At 36.0% G+C, this 19,319-nt stretch overlaps 1 protein-coding gene across 5 annotated transcripts in view; it reads left to right on the top strand.

Annotated features, from left to right (window-relative positions):
- The window catches only part of NADK2 (NAD kinase 2, mitochondrial), a 76,267-nt gene that overhangs the window by 33,916 nt on the left and 23,032 nt on the right, over window positions 1–19,319 (top strand). For 2 of the 5 annotated variants that reach the window (XM_004385250.2, XM_023739510.1), the window contains exons 7-11: window positions 3,593–3,671; window positions 7,513–7,608; window positions 13,977–14,032; window positions 14,343–14,396; window positions 16,882–17,005. In XM_004385250.2, coding sequence (XP_004385307.1) covers window positions 3,593–3,671; window positions 7,513–7,608; window positions 13,977–14,032; window positions 14,343–14,396; window positions 16,882–17,005 — 409 coding nt within the window. Of the gene's footprint in view, window positions 1–3,592; window positions 3,672–6,139; window positions 6,206–7,512; window positions 7,609–13,976; window positions 14,033–14,342; window positions 14,397–16,881; window positions 17,006–19,319 lie in introns of all 5 variants that reach the window. The other 3 variants (XM_023739507.1, XM_023739509.1, XM_012558091.2) reach the window with 2 other exon arrangements.

The following is a 19,319-nucleotide window of genomic DNA, read 5'->3' as shown; positions in this document are numbered from 1 at the left end:
AAGGAACAAATCTGTCTTCGAAGAAGTACAACCAGAATATTCCTTAGAAGCAAGGATGGCGAGACTATGTCTCACATACTTGGGACGTTAGCAGGAGGGATCAGTCCTTGGAGAAGGACATCGTATTTGGTAAAGTAGAGGGTCAGCGAAAAATAGGAAGAACCTCAACGAGGTGGATGGATACAGTGGCTGCAACAGTGAGCTCAAGCATAGCAACAATTGTGAGGATGGCGCAAGACTGGGCAGTGTTTCGTTCTGTTGCGCATAGGGTCTCTATGAGTCGGAACTCACTGGATGGCATTTAACAACAACAACAATTATATATATGTGTATGTATATATATATATATATATATATATTTAGAGAGAGAGATTTATCTCAAGGAAATGGCTTATGAGGTTGTAGAGGCTTGCAAGTCCCAAGTCTGTGGGTCAGGCATCAGGCTGGAGGGTTTCTCTGGACTCATGTATCTGCAGGGTCTGACAAACCCAAGACTGGCAGGTAAGATGGCAAGCTGCTGTCTCAAGTCCCAAAAATCAGAGGTCAGATGATAAGCCAGATGCAGGATCCAGAGTGAGCAAAAGCCAGCAAGCTTTTCCAGAATGTCCGTATATATAGGATGCAGGCCACACCCCCACAGAAAATCCCGTTACAACTGATAAGCTGATCACATCAGATCACATTGTGGAAGTGATTACTATATCACAAAATGGAGGCTAACGACATCATTGCATAACTGCCAAATTACATCATTATATAATTGCCAAACTATATCATTACATAACTGCCAAATCACTGAGAATCATGGCCTAGCCAAGTTGACACATAACCTTAACCATCACAGAGGCAGAAGGCAGACTTTTTGGTTGCTTTTTGTAAGAACATGTTGGCTTGAAGGCCAGGAAAGTCAAGGTATAATTGTTAATTAACCATCTTTCAATGAATGAAGCACTTTACCAGCAGGTAGAAAGGTAGTAACTCTAATTTTATAACCATTTTAGAGGTGTTTATTATGTAAAATCTGTGCTAGATACTTTGAGGATTAGAGTGATTGACTTTAAAAAGCTTACAGCCTGGTGGAGGAAACAGATACAAAAACAACTGATGATAATACAATGCTAATTAAGTACTAAATATAGATGTGCTATGAGTATAAGGAAGGAGCCCTGGTGGTATAGTTGTTATGCACTTGGCTGCTAACCAAAAGTTTGGCAGTTCGAACCTACCAGCAGCTTCGGAGGAGAAAGATGTGACAGTCTGCTTCTGTAAAGATTACAGCCTTGGAAACCCTATGGGGCAGTTCTACTTTGTCCTACAGGGTCGCTATGAGTTGGAATCAATGGTGACAGGTATAAGGAGCCCTGGTGGTGTAGTGGTTAAACATTAGCTGCTATCCAAAAGGCTGATGGTTCAAACCCACTAGCAGCTTCACAGGAGAAAGATGTGGCAGTCTGCTTCTGTAAAGATCATAGCCTTGGAAACTCTCTGGGGCAGTTCTACTCTGTCCCGCAGGGTTGCTGTGAATCAGAATTGACTTGACAGCAATGGGTTTTATGAGTATATGGGAAGACGTATGATTGGTCTTTAGGGGGGGTCGGAGAAAGAAGAGGTATGTTTTGAATTGGGCTTTAGAGCATGAATAGAATTTCTGTAAGCATAGAATAGAGAAGAAGAGCATTTTAGGTTGTACCAACTGTTTCCCCAAAGTCGTAGACAAAAGACTCTCAAGATATCAAGTGTTAGTAATAGAGTAGGAGTGGAGAGTAGAACAAGTTCTGGACTAGATCATAGATACCACGCTAAGAAGTTAGGACGGGACAGTATACTTTAGGTTATTTTTAACTGTGAAGAAAGGGTGTGTGTGTGTATGTGTGTGGTGAGATATTCAGGCATAGATCATTATACAGTATAGCAGTTTTAACTCTAGCACCAAGATTAGGCAGAAGTAGATCCAAGTTTAGTATCAGATAAATGTGACATTTCAAATCAATAAAGAAAGGATAGATCATTTAACAGATGGTGTTGGAACACTGACCAATCACTTGAAGAATAAAATTAAATTAAATCCCTCCTTTATAATTCTTACTCCAAAATAAGTTTCATAGATGGAAAGAGTTAAATGTGAAATATGAACTCATAAAAATATTAGAAAATACCTTCATGATTTAGGATAGGGGAAGGCAGAACCTCAAGGTAATCCTCAGGATTTCTTTGTGATTCAGTCTTCACCTGTCATTACCTGGTGCCTTAGCACTGTGGTGTAGCCATCTTTAGTCTTCTGAGCCTAACAATGTCGTAGTTAATAAATTCATAATCCCAGTATATCTAGGATTCTCTGTCAGGATCTGTTCCATTTTTCCTTTTCAGTCACTTAGAAAAAAAAATGGCTAACCGTCTCACTACTTTTTAACAACTTGCTTTACCTTTTTGAAACATAGTCAGATTACATTAAATTCTTAAAGCATTGGAAGACAAATCAAAGTTTGCTTTTCTTTAATTAGAAATAATTCTCACTCTAAATATAATTGATTTTTTACATTTATTCACCATCCTTACTTTTGTAGTGAATGCTGTTTTTGCTTTCAAATACAGCTCTACAAATTTAAACCAATACAATTTAGTCTTTTATATGTTAAACTGGTTAATGAGTCTTGTCGCAGCGGCCGCGAATGTCGGGACAGCGGAGACAGTAACCAAACACAACTCTTACAGAGAAGTGGGGCCAGGAGGGTCACTCTGAGGAGTTGACCCTCGGCTTCAGTCCCAGCAGTTTATTTATAGTCAATACAGCAAGCAGTGAAGCAAATAACAGAACAGTGGGCTTTGGGTGAGTAACAATAAGTTTCGGGCAAGGGAGAAGGAATTCAGGTAAACAAGCCAATCAGTAATGGGACAGTAGGTTTGGGAAAACAAGTCGTGACAAGTCTCAACATGTTGCGGACAAGTCTCAACATGCTGTGCAGCGTAGAGGCCTGTGGGAGCTGCAGTTGTCAATAGTGCAGCCATGTTTAAATGGCATATATCCCCACAGAGTCTTTAGTATTTTTAACCATGAAATAGTGGATTATCTTTCTGAAAATATTGGATGATGTAATGTATATAAATATCTGAACATATATAATTTCTGTTTGAAAAGACAAATATACTCATTTCTAACATATACGATATAATTTCCAGTGTAAGTCATGTATATAATTTGCTGTTTAAATCCAAAATGGCTCACCTTTGGAAGTGCTTGGTCAATTCCAGCCTCAGTGATTGCAGAAAGTCTGGATTCCATGAGAATTTGAAATTCTGTTTCTGCACTTTACCCCCTTTTGATCAGTATTCTTCTGGTCTCATGGCAAAAGAGGCAGTTGTTTTTTAAAAGGATTTAAGTTTTATGTCGGAGAGACAGAGGCTTCCATTGAAGGTGTAACATTATGTGACTTTAAGGTTTATATTTTAAATACTTGAATAAAAGTTATTTATTTGTTAATTACTTCAAAGTATATGATTCTATTAAAACAAAAATGTATAAAAGTTTTACTGTTTTATAACATTTATAATATTTCTAAAATTCAAGGCGATATCTTGGATTTTTTACCTGCAGGGTCTCTAGCTTCAGGACCTCAGCTTTTGCCAGTGAGAGCACTAAATGAAGTCTTCATTGGGGAGAGTCTGTCATCCAGGTACTTTTGAACTGGAGCTCTTAAGTTTGGAATTTGATGTTTTAGTATTTTTTGGATATTTATTCAACTTCTACAACCTGGCTAAGAGTTGTGAGTAATCTAATGAAAATATTTCCAAACTCTTTGTACACTTTAATACATGTTAAGAGGAAAGAGGGTTTTGTAACCAAAAAAAAAAAAAAATTATGAAAGTTATTCAGATTTCTTTACTGCAGTATTTCCCAGAGCCTTTAATCTATCATATAGGTGCCTTATAAATGTTTAAGAGAGTGATACACTAGGCATACATTTGCAATTGGTAAAATTTTTATAGGCAGTTCATATTAAAATTTCCCTAGTAACTTTCTTAATAATGTCTCTTAGAGCGGATTTGTTTATTTGCTTGTTTTTATCCAGGATCCTATTAAGCATCACACATTGCATTTGGTCATCATGCATGGCTCTTTAGAATTCTTTAGTTAAGAACAGTTCCTTAATCCCTATCCTCTTTTTTGTCATTCATGATATTAATATTTTGAATGGTCCAAGCAAATTCTCTTGCATAATATCCCTTATTTTAGATTTGTATGATTTTTTTTTCTCTGCATGGTAAGATTCAGACTAAACAATTTTGGCAAGAATACTACATAGATGATGTTGTAACCTTCTTAATGCAGCACATCGTAAGGCAAGTGCATTGACAGTTGATGATTTGTAACTATTATAAACAAATATTAAAGTTAATAGAGTTCCTCATGAGGAATATAAAAGGTAGTATATGTTTTATTACTGATAAAATCTGTTTTGTGGGAGTGAGATATAACTTATGCTTAAATTGTAAACAAATTTTTCTTTGTAAAACTTTTGTGTGAAATTAGTTACCAAATATCAAATGTCTACTATAATGTAAGGTTAAAATTTTATTATTATTTTAGAACCTATGTTCTCGTTTTTGTAGATTTAACTAAATTAGGGGTGAAAATTAGAGACAAGTCTCTATCCCTGCTGCTACAGGAACCATCTGACCCTTTGAAGGCAATGTAGTTGATTCACTAGTTTACTGAGAATTTCATACATCCTGAAATTGTGTTTGCTGCAAGTCATATCCGTTCATAAATAATTATGAGAAAAATTTACCTTAACTAAAAAAGATATTAGTATTCTAGCCAAATACTTAGGTAACATTGAAAAGAACAAACCTGATTCAGCAAAACGATTTGAACAATCTTTTTGAGTTGTAATTATTTTGACTTAAATAATATTAAATTTATTCAACAAAAATAGATTTTGCACCTGCTGTGTGCAATGTGTAAGTGTAGTGCTAGTTTAATATGTGGGGTAGTAAAATAAACACTTTAAAAAATTGTTAATATTAGCATTTATTCTTCAAAGAAATAAAATTAAAAAATTATTCATTAAAGGAAACAAATATAGTAAAGTGTAAAAAATATGTTTATTTTAACATAAGACATACTATATGTATTTTTTTCTTTTGCTACACATCAAATCTGAAGCAATATGGAGATAAATAATGGATATTTTTATGTAATAGAGAAGGAAGAAAATGTAATTCTAGTGATATAATCTAGTCATTATTGCTAAAGACAGAAGAAAGCAACAACTTTCTAAGGTAAAAAGTCTACATTAAAACAAATAGATGACAAAGGTAAAAACATTTTAAGTTTATGCTTACTCAACACAAGCCATTTAATGGCCTATATTATTCTGTTTGCATAGTTTGAAAGTTATATCATTAACTGCTGAGTGCTTCTGCTAGCATTGCTTTATAATTTGTACTTACTAAAAAATTAAATAACTTATAAAAGGAAGAAAACTGGGATCAGTTAATAGACTTTGGGGAATTCAGTGAAGTGTTATTAGGGGATTTTATATTGAATGCTTTATTTCTGTGGCAGTAGTGCTTTGGTTGGTTGATCTCCTGTTCAGTGACTGCTGCTGCTTGTTTGGTGTCCTTTGATGCTTCACTTTATGTCTTTACTATGAAAAGGACAGCAGTATGTTGGCTTTTTATGCTATTGAAAAAGGTTTCATTACTAGAGGCATGAGAACTTAATTTTGAAGATTCCGTGACATAGACCCTTAGGCAGAAAGGAAAAAACATTTACTGGATGCCTGCTATGTGTCAGGCACTGTGGATATTGTGTATACTCTCTCATTTAATGTTCATAGACACCCCATGAGTAAGGTAGTTTATTTATCAGTGAAAAAAATGGAGATTCAGAGAGTTCAAATAACCTGTCCAAGGTCATGTCATTAGTTAGCATTAAAGCTATCAAACAAACCTAGTATGTCTGATCAGATCCTGTACTGAGGCTTCACCACACTCTGAGAACTTAAGTGCTTTGCTTGGAAAATATGAAATGCAGCAATATTATTCCTGCCTCGTTTGTAATGTTCTTAGATTTAAGAACATTTTAAAAGCCCAATTGTTTTTGTTGTTTTCTTTTCTTCTATTTGTTCTAACCTAGAATGTCTTATTCTTGGGCTGTAGCAGTGGACAATTTAAGAAGAAGTATACCCACTCTAAAGGGACTGTGAGTTTTATTGCTGCCTTCAAAAAATAATTTCCCTGATACAAATTCTTTGAGTTGACTAATCTCTGATAAACCTGCATGTGAGAATGACACTAAGTTTGCTCAATGTTTTGGGCTCAACATTTTCTGCCTGTCTGTATACTTCTTCCTCTCCACCTCTGCTTCTCTTCTATTCCCACTCACTTCTAATCTCTTTTGTTCCTACTTGATTCTGAAATAATAGCAGCCATTACCATGGAGCTGGCTGGCTTGTCTGTTTATAATAGGTTTCTAATGTGCATTTTCTAGGAAGATGTAACAAAGCTATGAAGTAGATTAAATGTGAATATTAGGTCCTGCTAGCTTTTGTTTTTATAAAGAATACTGGCTTAAGAGGAAGAAAATGAGTTTTATCATGTAGAGCCTTTATAAATTGAGTGCTTACAGGAGAAATTGAAAGGGTTAGAGTAAGAGATAAATTATCCACATAGTGTTTGCAAGCATGTCTAATAGTTGTCATTAGCTTGAAAAGCTGTATTTTATTAAGGGTTTTATTTTAACTTTTTTGTTGAGGTTAATTTGATGGAGGAAAAAAAAATCCAGTGTTTTTCTGTCACACTGTTATTTTAACATACAGCTTACAAAATAGGCTTTTTCATGTTTCAAAAGTTCTTTGAACAGTTATAAATCATTTACACATTCATAGAGTTAAAGAATAGTACCATTTTTGATGGTGTCAGAAAACCCACTTAATTCCATATTTATGAAATACTCTTTTAAGAAATATAATGTTTAAAAGAAATGTAGAGGTCTAGTTTTATTCCTAGTTTTGTCCACTACCCCAGTGCTAGTTGAGAATTTTCTTTAGACCTTTATTATCTTATCTCTGTTAGCTTACTGCCAATTCAAAGGCACATTAATGTGTAACTTAAAGGATTAGATATAGACTTAGGTATATCAAGGACTAGCTTCCAAGAATGAAACTCACCTAAGAGTGGTACCTTCTTTTTGAATTCTAAAATAAGGCTCTGTGTGTGTTAGATTCCATAAAAACAGTAGCAGCAATGCTAGCCAAAAATTTACAAGAAGCCCTTGTTTGAAATGTTTAAGTATTGGTAGAAAGGAGCATATAGATCAGAGGAGCATGTGGAAGATTTTTTTTTTTAAACTTTTTCACTTAATATTGGAATTAGCATCATGATGCGTGTGCTTACTAAGTTAGGTATGTCTTAGGCAAACCAGCTTACTTAGGTTTCATCAGTTCTGAAGAACTTTTTATTATGAACTATAAGCTCTGCGAACCCAGTTTTTATATTCTTAATTCACAGGGCTTCCTACTATGAGATTTCAGTTGATGATGGTCCGTGGGAAAAACAGAAGAGTTCGGGACTCAATTTGTGTACTGGAACAGGATCAAAGGCCTGGTAAGTAACTTGAGATGTTGCTTATCAACTTTTGTGAAATATTTTCAGTAATGTGATTTACTCAATATCTCATACTGGTATATCTAAGGCCTCTAACACTCAAGCGGTAACCTGGTGTCGTTATGTAGGTTGGCTCGGTTTCTGTTTCATTCATTGATTGGGTCCAAGAGTCCTGCCTTGACTTCTTGGATTATAACTGCAGCCTGGGTTTGGTCATTATTTGATCATTATTGAGCCTACTACACTAGGTTTAAAAAGAAATAAAATAAATAGTTTTGGGGGCTGTATAAATATTTTTTAAAAGTGAAGAATATTTTAAATAATAATAAATAGATACAAAGTACAATACAAAAGATATGCTGGAGATTTGTGCAGTAAAGGCTTAACTTGAGATAGCCTGGGGCTTCCTGTATCCTCCTTACTCTGTAACCTCTCCCCGGCTAGTCTCTCTACTTCTGGTATATGTATGCAGATGTCTTCTCTCCTGAGTACAAACTCATTCTAAACTAACCTGCTAGATAGGTTGTTAATAGCACTACAGATTCAGCACATTCAAAACGGAATTTATTGTCTTCAGTTTTTCTTCCTGTGTTCCCTATATTGCTTAATAGCATCACTATTTATCGTGACTCTATGCTCTAGAGAGAAAAACACTACTCCTCAAAACCTTGCTCTACGTTGAGTCTCCCCATCCTTAACCTCCACACATGCCAGTCTCTCAGTTCTGTCCATTGAATTTTGAAGTCTCTGCCCCCTTTTTCAGTTTCTACTGCTGCTGCTTCAGTCCAGGCGCCAATCTTTTTAGTGACTGTTCTTTGTGCCTCTCCCTTTATTCTTTGGGCTATCATCCACATTACCAACAGGGTAGTATTTCTAAAATGTAGATAATTCTGACTATATTTCTTCTGTGCTTTAATTCTTTCATTTACACCTGCCTATGTTCAGATCGCTCAGCCTGTCATACAAGGCCCTTTATAATATGACCTATGCTACCTTAGCAGCCTTACTCCTGCACAGCCCCTACCCATGAGCGTACTGGAGATACTGCAGGCTACTTGCAAGTCTTAGCGCACACCATGTTTTTTCTCGGCTTTTTGTTTTTGCTCAATACAACTTCTTCCTGCTTTAAATGCCTAAACACTCTCCACTTTCCATCCACTGCATGAAAAATCCAGTCTTCAAATGTCATTCTGTTTAGGAAATCTTTACTAGGACCCAGTTTCTTTCGTAAGCACAATTAATTAATCCCTTTTTGTCCTCCCCAACACTTTTTCTCATGGTACTATTATAGCACTTACCACATTATTAGTTATCTGTGGACCCAGGTAGTCTGAGCAACTTGAATGGTGTGGGATGGTAACTAGTGGCTTTTTCTCCCTGCTTAATTTTTTAGTGTGCATAGCACAGTGTTGTTGTTAGGTGCTGTCAAGTCAGTTCCAACTCCTGGAGACTATATGTACAACAGAATGAAACACTGTCTAGTCCTGTGCCATCTGCACAATACTTGCTGTGCTTGATCCCATCATTGCAGCCACTGTGTCAGTCCATCTCCTTGAGGATCTTCCTCTTTCGCTGACCCTCTATTTTACCAAGCATGATGTCCTTCTCCAATGACTGGTCCCTTCTGATACCATGTCCACAAAGTACGTAAGTCAAAGTCTCACCATCCTTGCTTCTAAGGAGCATTCTGGCTGTACTCTTCCTAGATAGATTTGTTCATTTTTCTGGCAGTGCGTGGTATATTCAGTATTCTTTGCCAACGACATAATTCAAAGGTGTCAACTCTTCTTCGGTCTCCTTATTCATTGTCCAGCTTTTGCATGCATATGAGGCAATTGAAAACACCATGGCTTGGGTCAGGTACACCTTAGTCCTCAAAGTGACATCTTTGCATAGCACAGTACCTAATACATACTCATTCAAATATTTTTTGAATAAATGATTATATGCTTACAAATACAGCTAAAATAGTGATTATTAAACTAACTTTAAGTTTGGATCGTTTAATTTGGAGATTTATTTCATGTTTTTGGTTTGTTAGCTATAAATTAGATTAGCATTGTCTTTTAAAAGCACTTTATTATGTAAAATTTTAAAAATATACAAGAGTACACAAAGTAGTATAATGAATCCCATGTCCTGTTAGCCACTTTCACTAATTATCAACTTATGCCCTATCTAGTTTCCTCTGTATCCCTTCCCATCTCCTTTCTTCCCATATTATTTATTTTTTGTTAGACTTTAATTTTTACACCAGTTTTAGGCTTACAGAAAAATTGTGCAGAAAGTACACAGAGTTCAGTATACCCTCTCTTCCTCTGCACAGTGTTTCTCTTATTATTAACATCTTGCATTTGTGTGTTGCGTTTGTTACGATTGATGAACCAATATTGATACATTATTATTACGTCCGTAGTTTACATTAGGGTTCTAATGGTTTTTGACAAATGCCTAATGTCATGTGCCCGCTATTTCAGCATCATACAGAATAGTTTCATTGCCCAAAAAGTGTCCCGTGCTTCACCTAATCATCCCTCCTCGTCTTCCCCTGAGTCCCTGGTAACCACTGATCTTTTTACTATCTCTATACTTTTGCCTTTTCAGAGTGTCATTTAATTGGAATCATACAGTATGTAGCTTTTCCAGACTGACTTCTATCACTTAACAGTATGCATTTAGAGTGTCAGCTTTGGTGAAGGGAAAGACAACACACAATACGGAGGAAATCAGCACAACTAAAAAAAAGAAGAAAAAAGAAAGTTCCTCTGTCTTTTCATAGCTTGATAGCTCATATCCTTTTATCAGTGAATAATACTCCATTGTATGGATGTACCATAGTTTATCCATTCACTATTAAAGTATATCTTGGTTGCTTCTAATTATTTGGCAGTTATGAATAAAGCTGCTATAAACATTTGTGTGCAGGTTTTTGTGTAGACATAAGTTTTCAACTTATTTGGGTAAACACCTAGGAGCATAATTGCTGGATTGCATGGTAAGACTATGTTTAGGTATATAAGAAATGCCAAATTGTCTTCTAAAGTGACTGTACCATTTTGCACTCTCACTAGCAATGAATGAGAGTTTGTGTTGCTCCACATCCTTGCCAGCATTTGGTGGTGTCAGTGTTTGGGATTTTAGCTATTCTGATAGGTGTGCAGTGGTATCTGATTGTTGTTTTAATTTGCAATTCCCTAATGATGTATGATGTGGAGCACCTTTTCATACGCTTATTTGCCACCTGTATATCTTCGTTGGCAGGGTATCTGTTTAGATTGTTTGCCCACTTTTTAGTTGGGTAGTTTGTTTTCTTATTGCTGAGTTTTAAGAATTCTTTGTATATTTTGGATACAAGTCCTTTATCGCATATGTGTTTTGCAAATGTTTTCTCCCAGTCTGTGGCTTGTCCTTTTATTCTCTTAATGGTGTCCTTGCACAGCAGTTTTTAATTTTAATGAAGTCCAGCTTAACTTTTTTTTTTCTTTTATGGATCATGCTTAGTTTGAGTTAATTTATAACATTGCTAATAGGTCATAGTTCTAGGAATATCAGAGCAAGTCCATTAAGACTTTTGTTGTCTTAAATCAAGCCTTACTACTATAAGGAGATACTAGTCACTAAAATACTTTGCCTTTCAACTGTGTATTTTAATTCAACAGAACCCTAGTAAATGTAGCTCATTTTTATATGACTTTTAGATTTTTAATGTAAGGAGAATTCCAAAAGAATATCTTCCAATAATGTGGATGTTAAGAGGAATTTGAATATAATTCATAAGTATCCCTTGCGTTTGACCTTTTCATTCAATGTTGAGTTCTTTACCATGAGCTAGGTAGTGCCCTAAATCTTGTAGTATAACAGTAATATTAATGACGTACAGATATTGTTAACATCATACTAAAGAATAAGTAAGTCAGGACACTTTAAAGTATTTGGCTGTGTACCAGACAGCTAGTAAGTGGGAGAAAATGTCTGGAGGCAGGACTCAGCTTGGTGTGGTTGGAATGTGAAGTTGGAGGGCAGATAATGTTGAAAATGGAATAGGCAAGGGCCAGATCTTAAGATTTTTTAGCACAGGGATTTGGCCTGTGAATGATGTCAAATTTTTAATGTAAAATTTTGAGTATTTGCGTTTTTCCTAGGAGAATGTCCAAAATTTTTTCACATTTCTCAAAATGGGAGTTAGAAGGGTAGAGGGAGTATCTTTTATTCCCCCTCCTCAAAAAGTGAAAGCCAAATGATTCAGGTTTAGAGTTGCATGACTTATTCTGTTATTCCAGTTTCACTGGGATTTTCTGTTGAGACCAGTGTGAGAAGAGTTATGAGGTACCAGAAGAATTCTAAATTACCTGGAAGAATTTTTTTTAAAAAAACCTTTCCTTTACCCTCTCTATAGACCCTGGGACAGAGCTATTTTCAAGAGTTATTCAAGTTTTTGTTAGTTATTTTTAAGTGTTTAATCAAGATATATACAGGTAAAGCATTTCTCACTTTCAAGACAATTATTTATTTTATATTTAAAGAAATACACGTTAAAAATATGTTAAATAGTATAAAAATGTATACAGTGAAAAATTAGTCTCCCTTTCATTCATATCTCCAGTACTAATCTCCAGACACAAACGCCATATATATGTATAATTCTTTAAAAAAAAAATAAACAGGGAAATAATATATACATTATTCATACAATGCCTTTTTTTAACTTACCATTTGATTCTCTTTTTATATCAGCACATACTGTTCTGTTTTATTCTTTTTAATATCTACATAGTATTCGTTGAATAGTTATAGTTTATTTAACCAGCTTCCTATGGACGGATATTTGACTTATTTCGCTATTATGAACAGTGCTTCAGTAAATATCCTTGACATTTCTGTGTATTATATGTGCAGTTATATTTTAGGATAAACTACTATATGGAAGAATATATTCACTCTAAATTTTGATAGTGCAGAATTGCCTTCCTACTTACTACCAGTGTATAAGAATACTTTTGCCCCCATATCCATGCTAATACTATGTTTATCAGTTTTAATCCTTGCAAATCTGAGAAAAAAAGTTTTAATTTCTATGTGCTTAGTTATGAGTAAGATTGAGAATATTTTTCATATAAGCCTGTGTAAAAATGGAGGCATAGTGGAGGCATCTGACCTCCTCTAATTTCAGGATGGGGAGGAGAGAGAATCAGGATCAACAACCCAAGGCTGTTTGCTATGAGGTGGAGGTTAGACATTATCTCCACCCTCCAACATTTTCACCAATTCTCACAGCAGCCGTCCCTCTGAAGGCACTGTCTCCTTCCCTGCTAGGTTTGATAATTAGCTGCAGTGGCCACACAGAACTCAGACAATACTCACGATTATGGGGTTTATTAGGAAAGTAAGAGGATCAGAAACAATTTAGGAGTATTCATTTCAGGAACGACTCAGAATACAGTTCTTCAGTCAAGGCAGCTTCTCTCTAGCCTTGGCTTCTCAGCTTTTGGCCCCTCGGGTCGGCCTGGCCTCTTTCTTGCTCAGGCAAGTGTTACAAAGTTCCTTAGCTCCACCAATAAGTGCCCGGGGCACCCCACTTTGCCAGTGAGCATCGGCCCAAAGGTGCTCAGCTCTCACTCCATGGGTCAGCAAGCCTAGCTTCACTAACAAGTTCCCAAAGGCACCCCACTCCACCAGGAAGCCTCCTGCCTGAAGGCGCTCAGCTCTCTAGCTCTGTGGATCGGCATACCTGCTGTAACCACCTTGCTCTGTGGGCCTGGAAACCCACTGTGCCATCTCGCGCCAGTCTCCTGGTTCTGCTGCTGCCATTTCTCTGCTACCACATCTCGCCGTCTTGCACCATCTCCAGTGTTACAGCCCTCTCTCTCTCTCTCTGTCTCATGGGTCTAGGAGGTTCTCAGCACAGGGACCCAAAGTCCAACGGACACGCTTCGCTCCCATGTCTTCTTGGTGGTAGTGAGGTCACCCTTTTCTGCCTCTGAGATGGCTCATTTTAAGCCTAGTGGAATGACAAAACTGACTGATCCCCTCACTAGGGTTCCAGACACCTTATTTGCATTAGCAGCAAGCTGTCCAGTCCCCTTGTGGGTCACAAGTACTTTATTTATGTAATTCCACCCATCATTGTGTGGTAGTCACAAAGACTATGAAGGACCATATTAAGTAATTCACTGCACCACAACCTATGAACTGTTTGTCATGTCCTTTGCTAATTTTTTAAAAATCGGGTGGGGTGGCTACTGTCTTTTGGTTGTTTTTTTTTTCTTGATCATTTATAAGAGTTCTTTCTGCATTAAGTAGATTATTCCTTTTTATTTTTAGCATGTTTTTAGAATTAAAACAAATAATTGTTTGGTTTTTGTTTCTAGGTCATTCAATATTAACAGGGTTGCTACTCAGGCTGTGGAAGATATTTTAAATATTGGTGAGTACCAAAATAGCTATTATATGTTTTAATATATTTATAATATGCTATATAATATGTGGAGCCCTGGTGGTGCATTGGTTAAGCGTTGGGCTGCTAACCAAAAGGTCAGCAGTTCGAATCCACCAGCCGCTCCTTGGAAACCCTATAGGTCAGTTCTACTCTGTCCTATAGGGTCGCTATGAGTTGGAATCGACTTCAACGGCAATGGGTTTGGTTTGGGTCTTACATAATATATATATGTTATCTATTATATGTTATAAAATATTTTATTTAATCAAGATGCTTTCTCCTTTTCCTCTTCCAATAGCAAAAAAACAAGGAAGTTTGTGTTTTCCATTGAACAGAGAATTGGTAGAGAAAGGTTGGTAATAAATGATGATAATCACTAATATTTAAATTGGAATCTATATCCATTTTGACAATATTGTGGGGGTGTACTTGTCTAATTATTAGCAAAGTATAAACACTTCTTTTGACTCAAACATGGTTTTCAATATAATATCCCTTTAAATATATTTTAACAATATAAAGTTTAAAGATGGACTTTTATATTGTGATTTTTGTCACAGTATAAACTCTTGTCTAAATGGTGTAACTGCAGACATGTCTTGGGTGATAGAAAAATGCACATCTGACAAATAGGAAATGCAGTGTCTCAACTTGGTGCACCATTAATATCCTCTGACTGAGATGGGGTTCACTGAGCTGTGAATGCTTGACCTCATGTTCACTCAAATGTTCTCTTTAACCTTCTCCTGCTTAGTTTTGTGCCGTTATTTCAGGGTTCCTTCAGGAGAACTATCGTTGTGGGAGAAAGAATACTGACCAGGGTATTTTGGAACCTGAGTTCCAGTCACTCACAGTGAAACTCTGGGCAAGACTGTAATCCTCCACACCTCTCCTTCCTGCTTAGCTGTAAAATGAGGGAGTTGAAGTAGATCGCTGGTGCTTAGGGGTTCTGCAAATGTATTCTTTAAAATTTATTTTTAAAAGATATTTAAATTCTTAAATTGAAAAACACATTCATTTGATTTGTGTATCAAATTTTAACACTAGAATCCACTCATCTACCAAGATCATTTTTGTACAGACCTCAAACTAAAACTTTTCTTGCTATCTCTGTTTAATGAAGTACATCATGAAATTTCAAGGTAAATTGTTAGAAAAACAAAAAACACCCAAACCTGTTTATAGTTGCATTTACCTACCTAAGGAAGGATTTTTCTCAACATATACAACCAAACCAAAGTGAATATCAACTCATACAGAACTGTAACTGTCATACATAAACACAAACTGTTATCGGAACATCCTCTTTACTGATTGGTTCCCTTTAAAATGAGTCAGCAATACATTTGAACCTGATAAAGTGTTTTAACAGCGTCAGTTTATTTACATGTATTATATATTGGATGTCCACATAAGACTTGCTTTATTAGGGGAATAGTTTGCATCTAAAATAGTTTAAAAGCAGGACTGAATTTCTAAAGTCCCTTTCAGTTCTCTAAAATGGACTCTTCTCTCTCTCAATTTGAGACCTAAAAGATTATTTTAATCTTGGCTTATAAATTAGCATTAGCATTAAATCTGTATCAAAGAAAGGAAAATTAAGCACCTTATAGTAATTGATGCTTCATTATATAATGTAACTTATAGTATGTAAAACAACTGACATTTTTATCAAGTATATAAATTAAGTGCATATACAAAATATAGTGGTTGATTTTTCTCATAATAAACATACTAGAGCTTTACTTCTGAATGAATATCATTCTTTTGAAGATTTGACTATCTTCAGAAGCAGTAGTGAATGACGATGGTGCAATCACCGTTATACACATTTTGGAACTACTCTTTTGAAGTTTCCTTCAGAGCTAGCACATTTTGTGTGTGTTCCCAAGGAGGCAAAGTTTTATTTTTGAGGATGAATAAAATTTTTTTAAACAGCCAGCTGATTCAAATGCAACTTTGGTAAATAAGGTAGATTATCTAACAATCTTATAATTTCTGTATGTGTGTGTATGTGTGTGTGTATACTTCTTTTTATATATATTTTTTAAATTTTTGTAATTTCTTTTAATACGTTGCTCAGTTAAACTTTCTTTCATGCTTGATTTCTTTGTACAGTTGTCTTTAACCAATTTGTGCTTTGCTGTAAAAAAATGCCTTGAGCAATGGCAGTTTCATTGGAGAAAGCATATTGCTTGTTAATGTTTGAGACTGCATTTTATACCAAGAATATTAACATAAAATTATAGTTATGAAATCTTTGACATAGTATTTTGAAAAGAACTTGGCAGGAAAATATGGCAACTCAAGTTCCAGTTTTGTATGCCTCAAACTAGTTCCTCCGGAGTCCCTGGGTGGCACAAATAGTTATGCACTGGACAATTAACCTAAAGGTTGGCAGTTCAAACCCACCCAGAGGCACCTCGGAAGTAAGCTCTGGTGATCTGCTTTGAAAATATCACAGCCATTGAAAACCCTGTGGCACACGTGGGGCTGCCATGACTCGGAATTGACTCAATGGCAATTAACAACAACTAGTTCCTCTATTTTAAATTATTAGCTTTGTAGTTAGTATAGTCTTTATCCCCCCCGCCCCCGGCCAAAGTGTACCTATTTCTGCTATATTGTGGTTGATGTAGGCTTTTGTGGGCTAATCTGGAACCTAATCCTCATTTATAAGTTTTTTATGGAATATGTGTTACACTTGCTACAAAACAGACCTTTGGAATACAGCTGCTTTTAAATTGGGGATAGCATCTTTTTTTTTGTATTGCACCTCTCAGAAGTGACCATCTTTCATTGAATGTGCTAATATTTTGGGGTGTTTTTCTTTATAGTAACAAATGAGTATAATGAATCACTGCTCTACAGTCCAGAGGAACCAAAAATACTTTTCAGTATTCGAGAACCAATAGCAAATAGAGTTTTCTCAAGCAGTCGTCAGCGTTGTTTCTCCTCAAAGTAAGCTTCTAAAGTCTGACTGTTTTCATCGCTTGTAATTATAAAGCATACTTGGTTTGGTTTTAAGAGTATTTAATTTCATTAAATTTACTCATTCAAACTTGATCTAATGAAAAAAGTAGAACTGTGAAACTAATGAGGTATCATGCTAAGTTGGCTAAAAGATATTTTCTTTCAAACTTATTATGCCATTTTACAGAAACTAAAATTAAGTGACTAGAAAGGGCATGGAGCCCTGGTGGTACAGTGGTTAAGAGCTCAGCTGCTAACCAAAAGGTCAGCAGTTTGAATCCACCAGCTGCTCCTTGGAAACCCTATGGGGCAGTTCTACTCTGTCCTGTAGGGTCACTATGAGTCGAAGTCGACTCAGTGACAATGGGTTCGGTTTTTTCTTGGTTAGAAGGGGCATAGGTATTTAATTGAGTGATGGGGATTTGTTTTTGTTTTTTTTTTTAATGTGTCAACAATAAGAACACAAATAAGATCAAATTATCACTATAGAAGAAACTGGAAAACAACTTATTTCTAATAAGCTGTGGAATAAAAGCAGGATAAACATTCATATAAAACCTAAGTTGTATAGCAACATATCTTTAGAGTAAGATTCATTTGTTTCAGTTTTTCCCTAAAAGTAAAACACACACCTATTGAATTTGCTTTTAAAGTTGCCCAATTTTCCAAACTAACAAGAAAACCTGCTATGGTTATGAGAAAATGTCATTTACCTCATGGCAAGCAAAGAACCGTTTAAGTAAAAATTACTGCTTATACTGTGTGTATTTTATGAACATATACAGTTTTTTTTTTTTTTTTCAGAAAAGGTACTGAAAAGGAAGCTCACTTTACTTAAAATTCACTGTATTCATTTAAGAATCAATTTTGATGAATCAAAAATTTATCCTTAGTTTATGGGAGCTTCTAAAAATCAAACATTTATGCTTATCAAAAGACTTCACCAAAAGACTAAAAAGACAGCCTACAGATTGGGAAAAAATTTTTGGCTATGACAAACCCGATCAGCGTCTAATCTTTAAAATCTATAAGACACTGCAGAACCTCAACAACAAAAAGAAAGTAACCTAATACAAAAATGGGCAAAGGATATGAACAGGCACTTTGCCAAAGAAGACATTCAGGTGGCTAACAGATACATGAGGAAATGCTCACAATCATTAGCCATTAAAGAAATGCAAATTAAAACTACAGTGAGATACCATCTCACCCCAATAAGGCTAGCGCTAATCCAAACACAAAATAATAAATGTTGGAGAGGTTATAGAGAGACTGGAACACATATACATTGTTGGTGGGAATGTAAAATGGTACAACCACTTTGGAAATCGATCTGGCTCTTCCTTAAAAAGCTAGAAATCGAAGGACCATACGATCCAGCAATCCCACTCCTTGGAATATATCCTCGAGAAATAAGAGCCATCACATGAATAGGTACATGCACACCATGTTCATTGCAGCACTGTTCACGATAGCAAAAAGATGGAAACAACCTAGGTGCCCATCAACAGACAAATGGATAAACATATTATTGTACACACATACAATGGAATACTATGCAACCATAAAGAACGATGAATCTGCGAAACATCTCAAAACATGGATGAATCTGGAAGGCATTATGCTGAGTGAAATTAGAGCAAAAGGACAAATATTATATGAGACCACTATTGTAAGACCTCAAGAAAAGGTTTAAACATAGAAGAAAACATTTTTTGATGGTTATGAGGGTGCAGAGGGAGGGAGAGGGGTATTCACTAACTATATAGTAGATAAGAATTATCTTAGGTGAAGGGAAGGACAACACACAATACAGGAGAAGTCAGCACACCTGGATTAAACCAAAAGCTAAGAAGTTTCCTGAGTGCAACCAAAGACTTCGAGGGACAGAGTAGCAGGAGCAGGTGTGTGGGGACCATGGTTTCAGGGGACATCTAGGTCAGTTGGCATAACAAAGTTTATTAAGAAAATGTTCTGCATCCCATTTTGATGAGGGGTGTCTGGGGTCTTAAAAGCTAGCGAGTGGTCATCTAAGATGCATCAGTTAGTCCTAACCCACTGGAGCAAAGAAGAATGAAGAACACCAAAGACACAAGGAAAATATTAGCCCAAGAGACAGAAAAGGCCATATAAACCAGGGACTCCATCAGCCTGAGACCAGAAGAACTAGATGGTGCCGGGCTACCACCAGTGACCGCCCCGACAGGAAACACAACAGAGAGTCCCTGATGGAGCAGGAGAAAAAGTGATGTGCAGAACTCAAATTCTAGTAAAAAGAGAAGACTTAATGGTCTGACTGAGA

The sequence above is a fragment of the Trichechus manatus genome, unplaced genomic scaffold (assembly GCF_000243295.1).
Source record: "Trichechus manatus latirostris isolate Lorelei unplaced genomic scaffold, TriManLat1.0 scaffold00135, whole genome shotgun sequence".
NCBI lineage: Eukaryota > Metazoa > Chordata > Mammalia > Sirenia > Trichechidae > Trichechus > Trichechus manatus.
The sequence above is the reverse complement of the archived record's forward strand: the minus strand, read 5'-3'. Positions and strand labels throughout refer to the sequence as shown.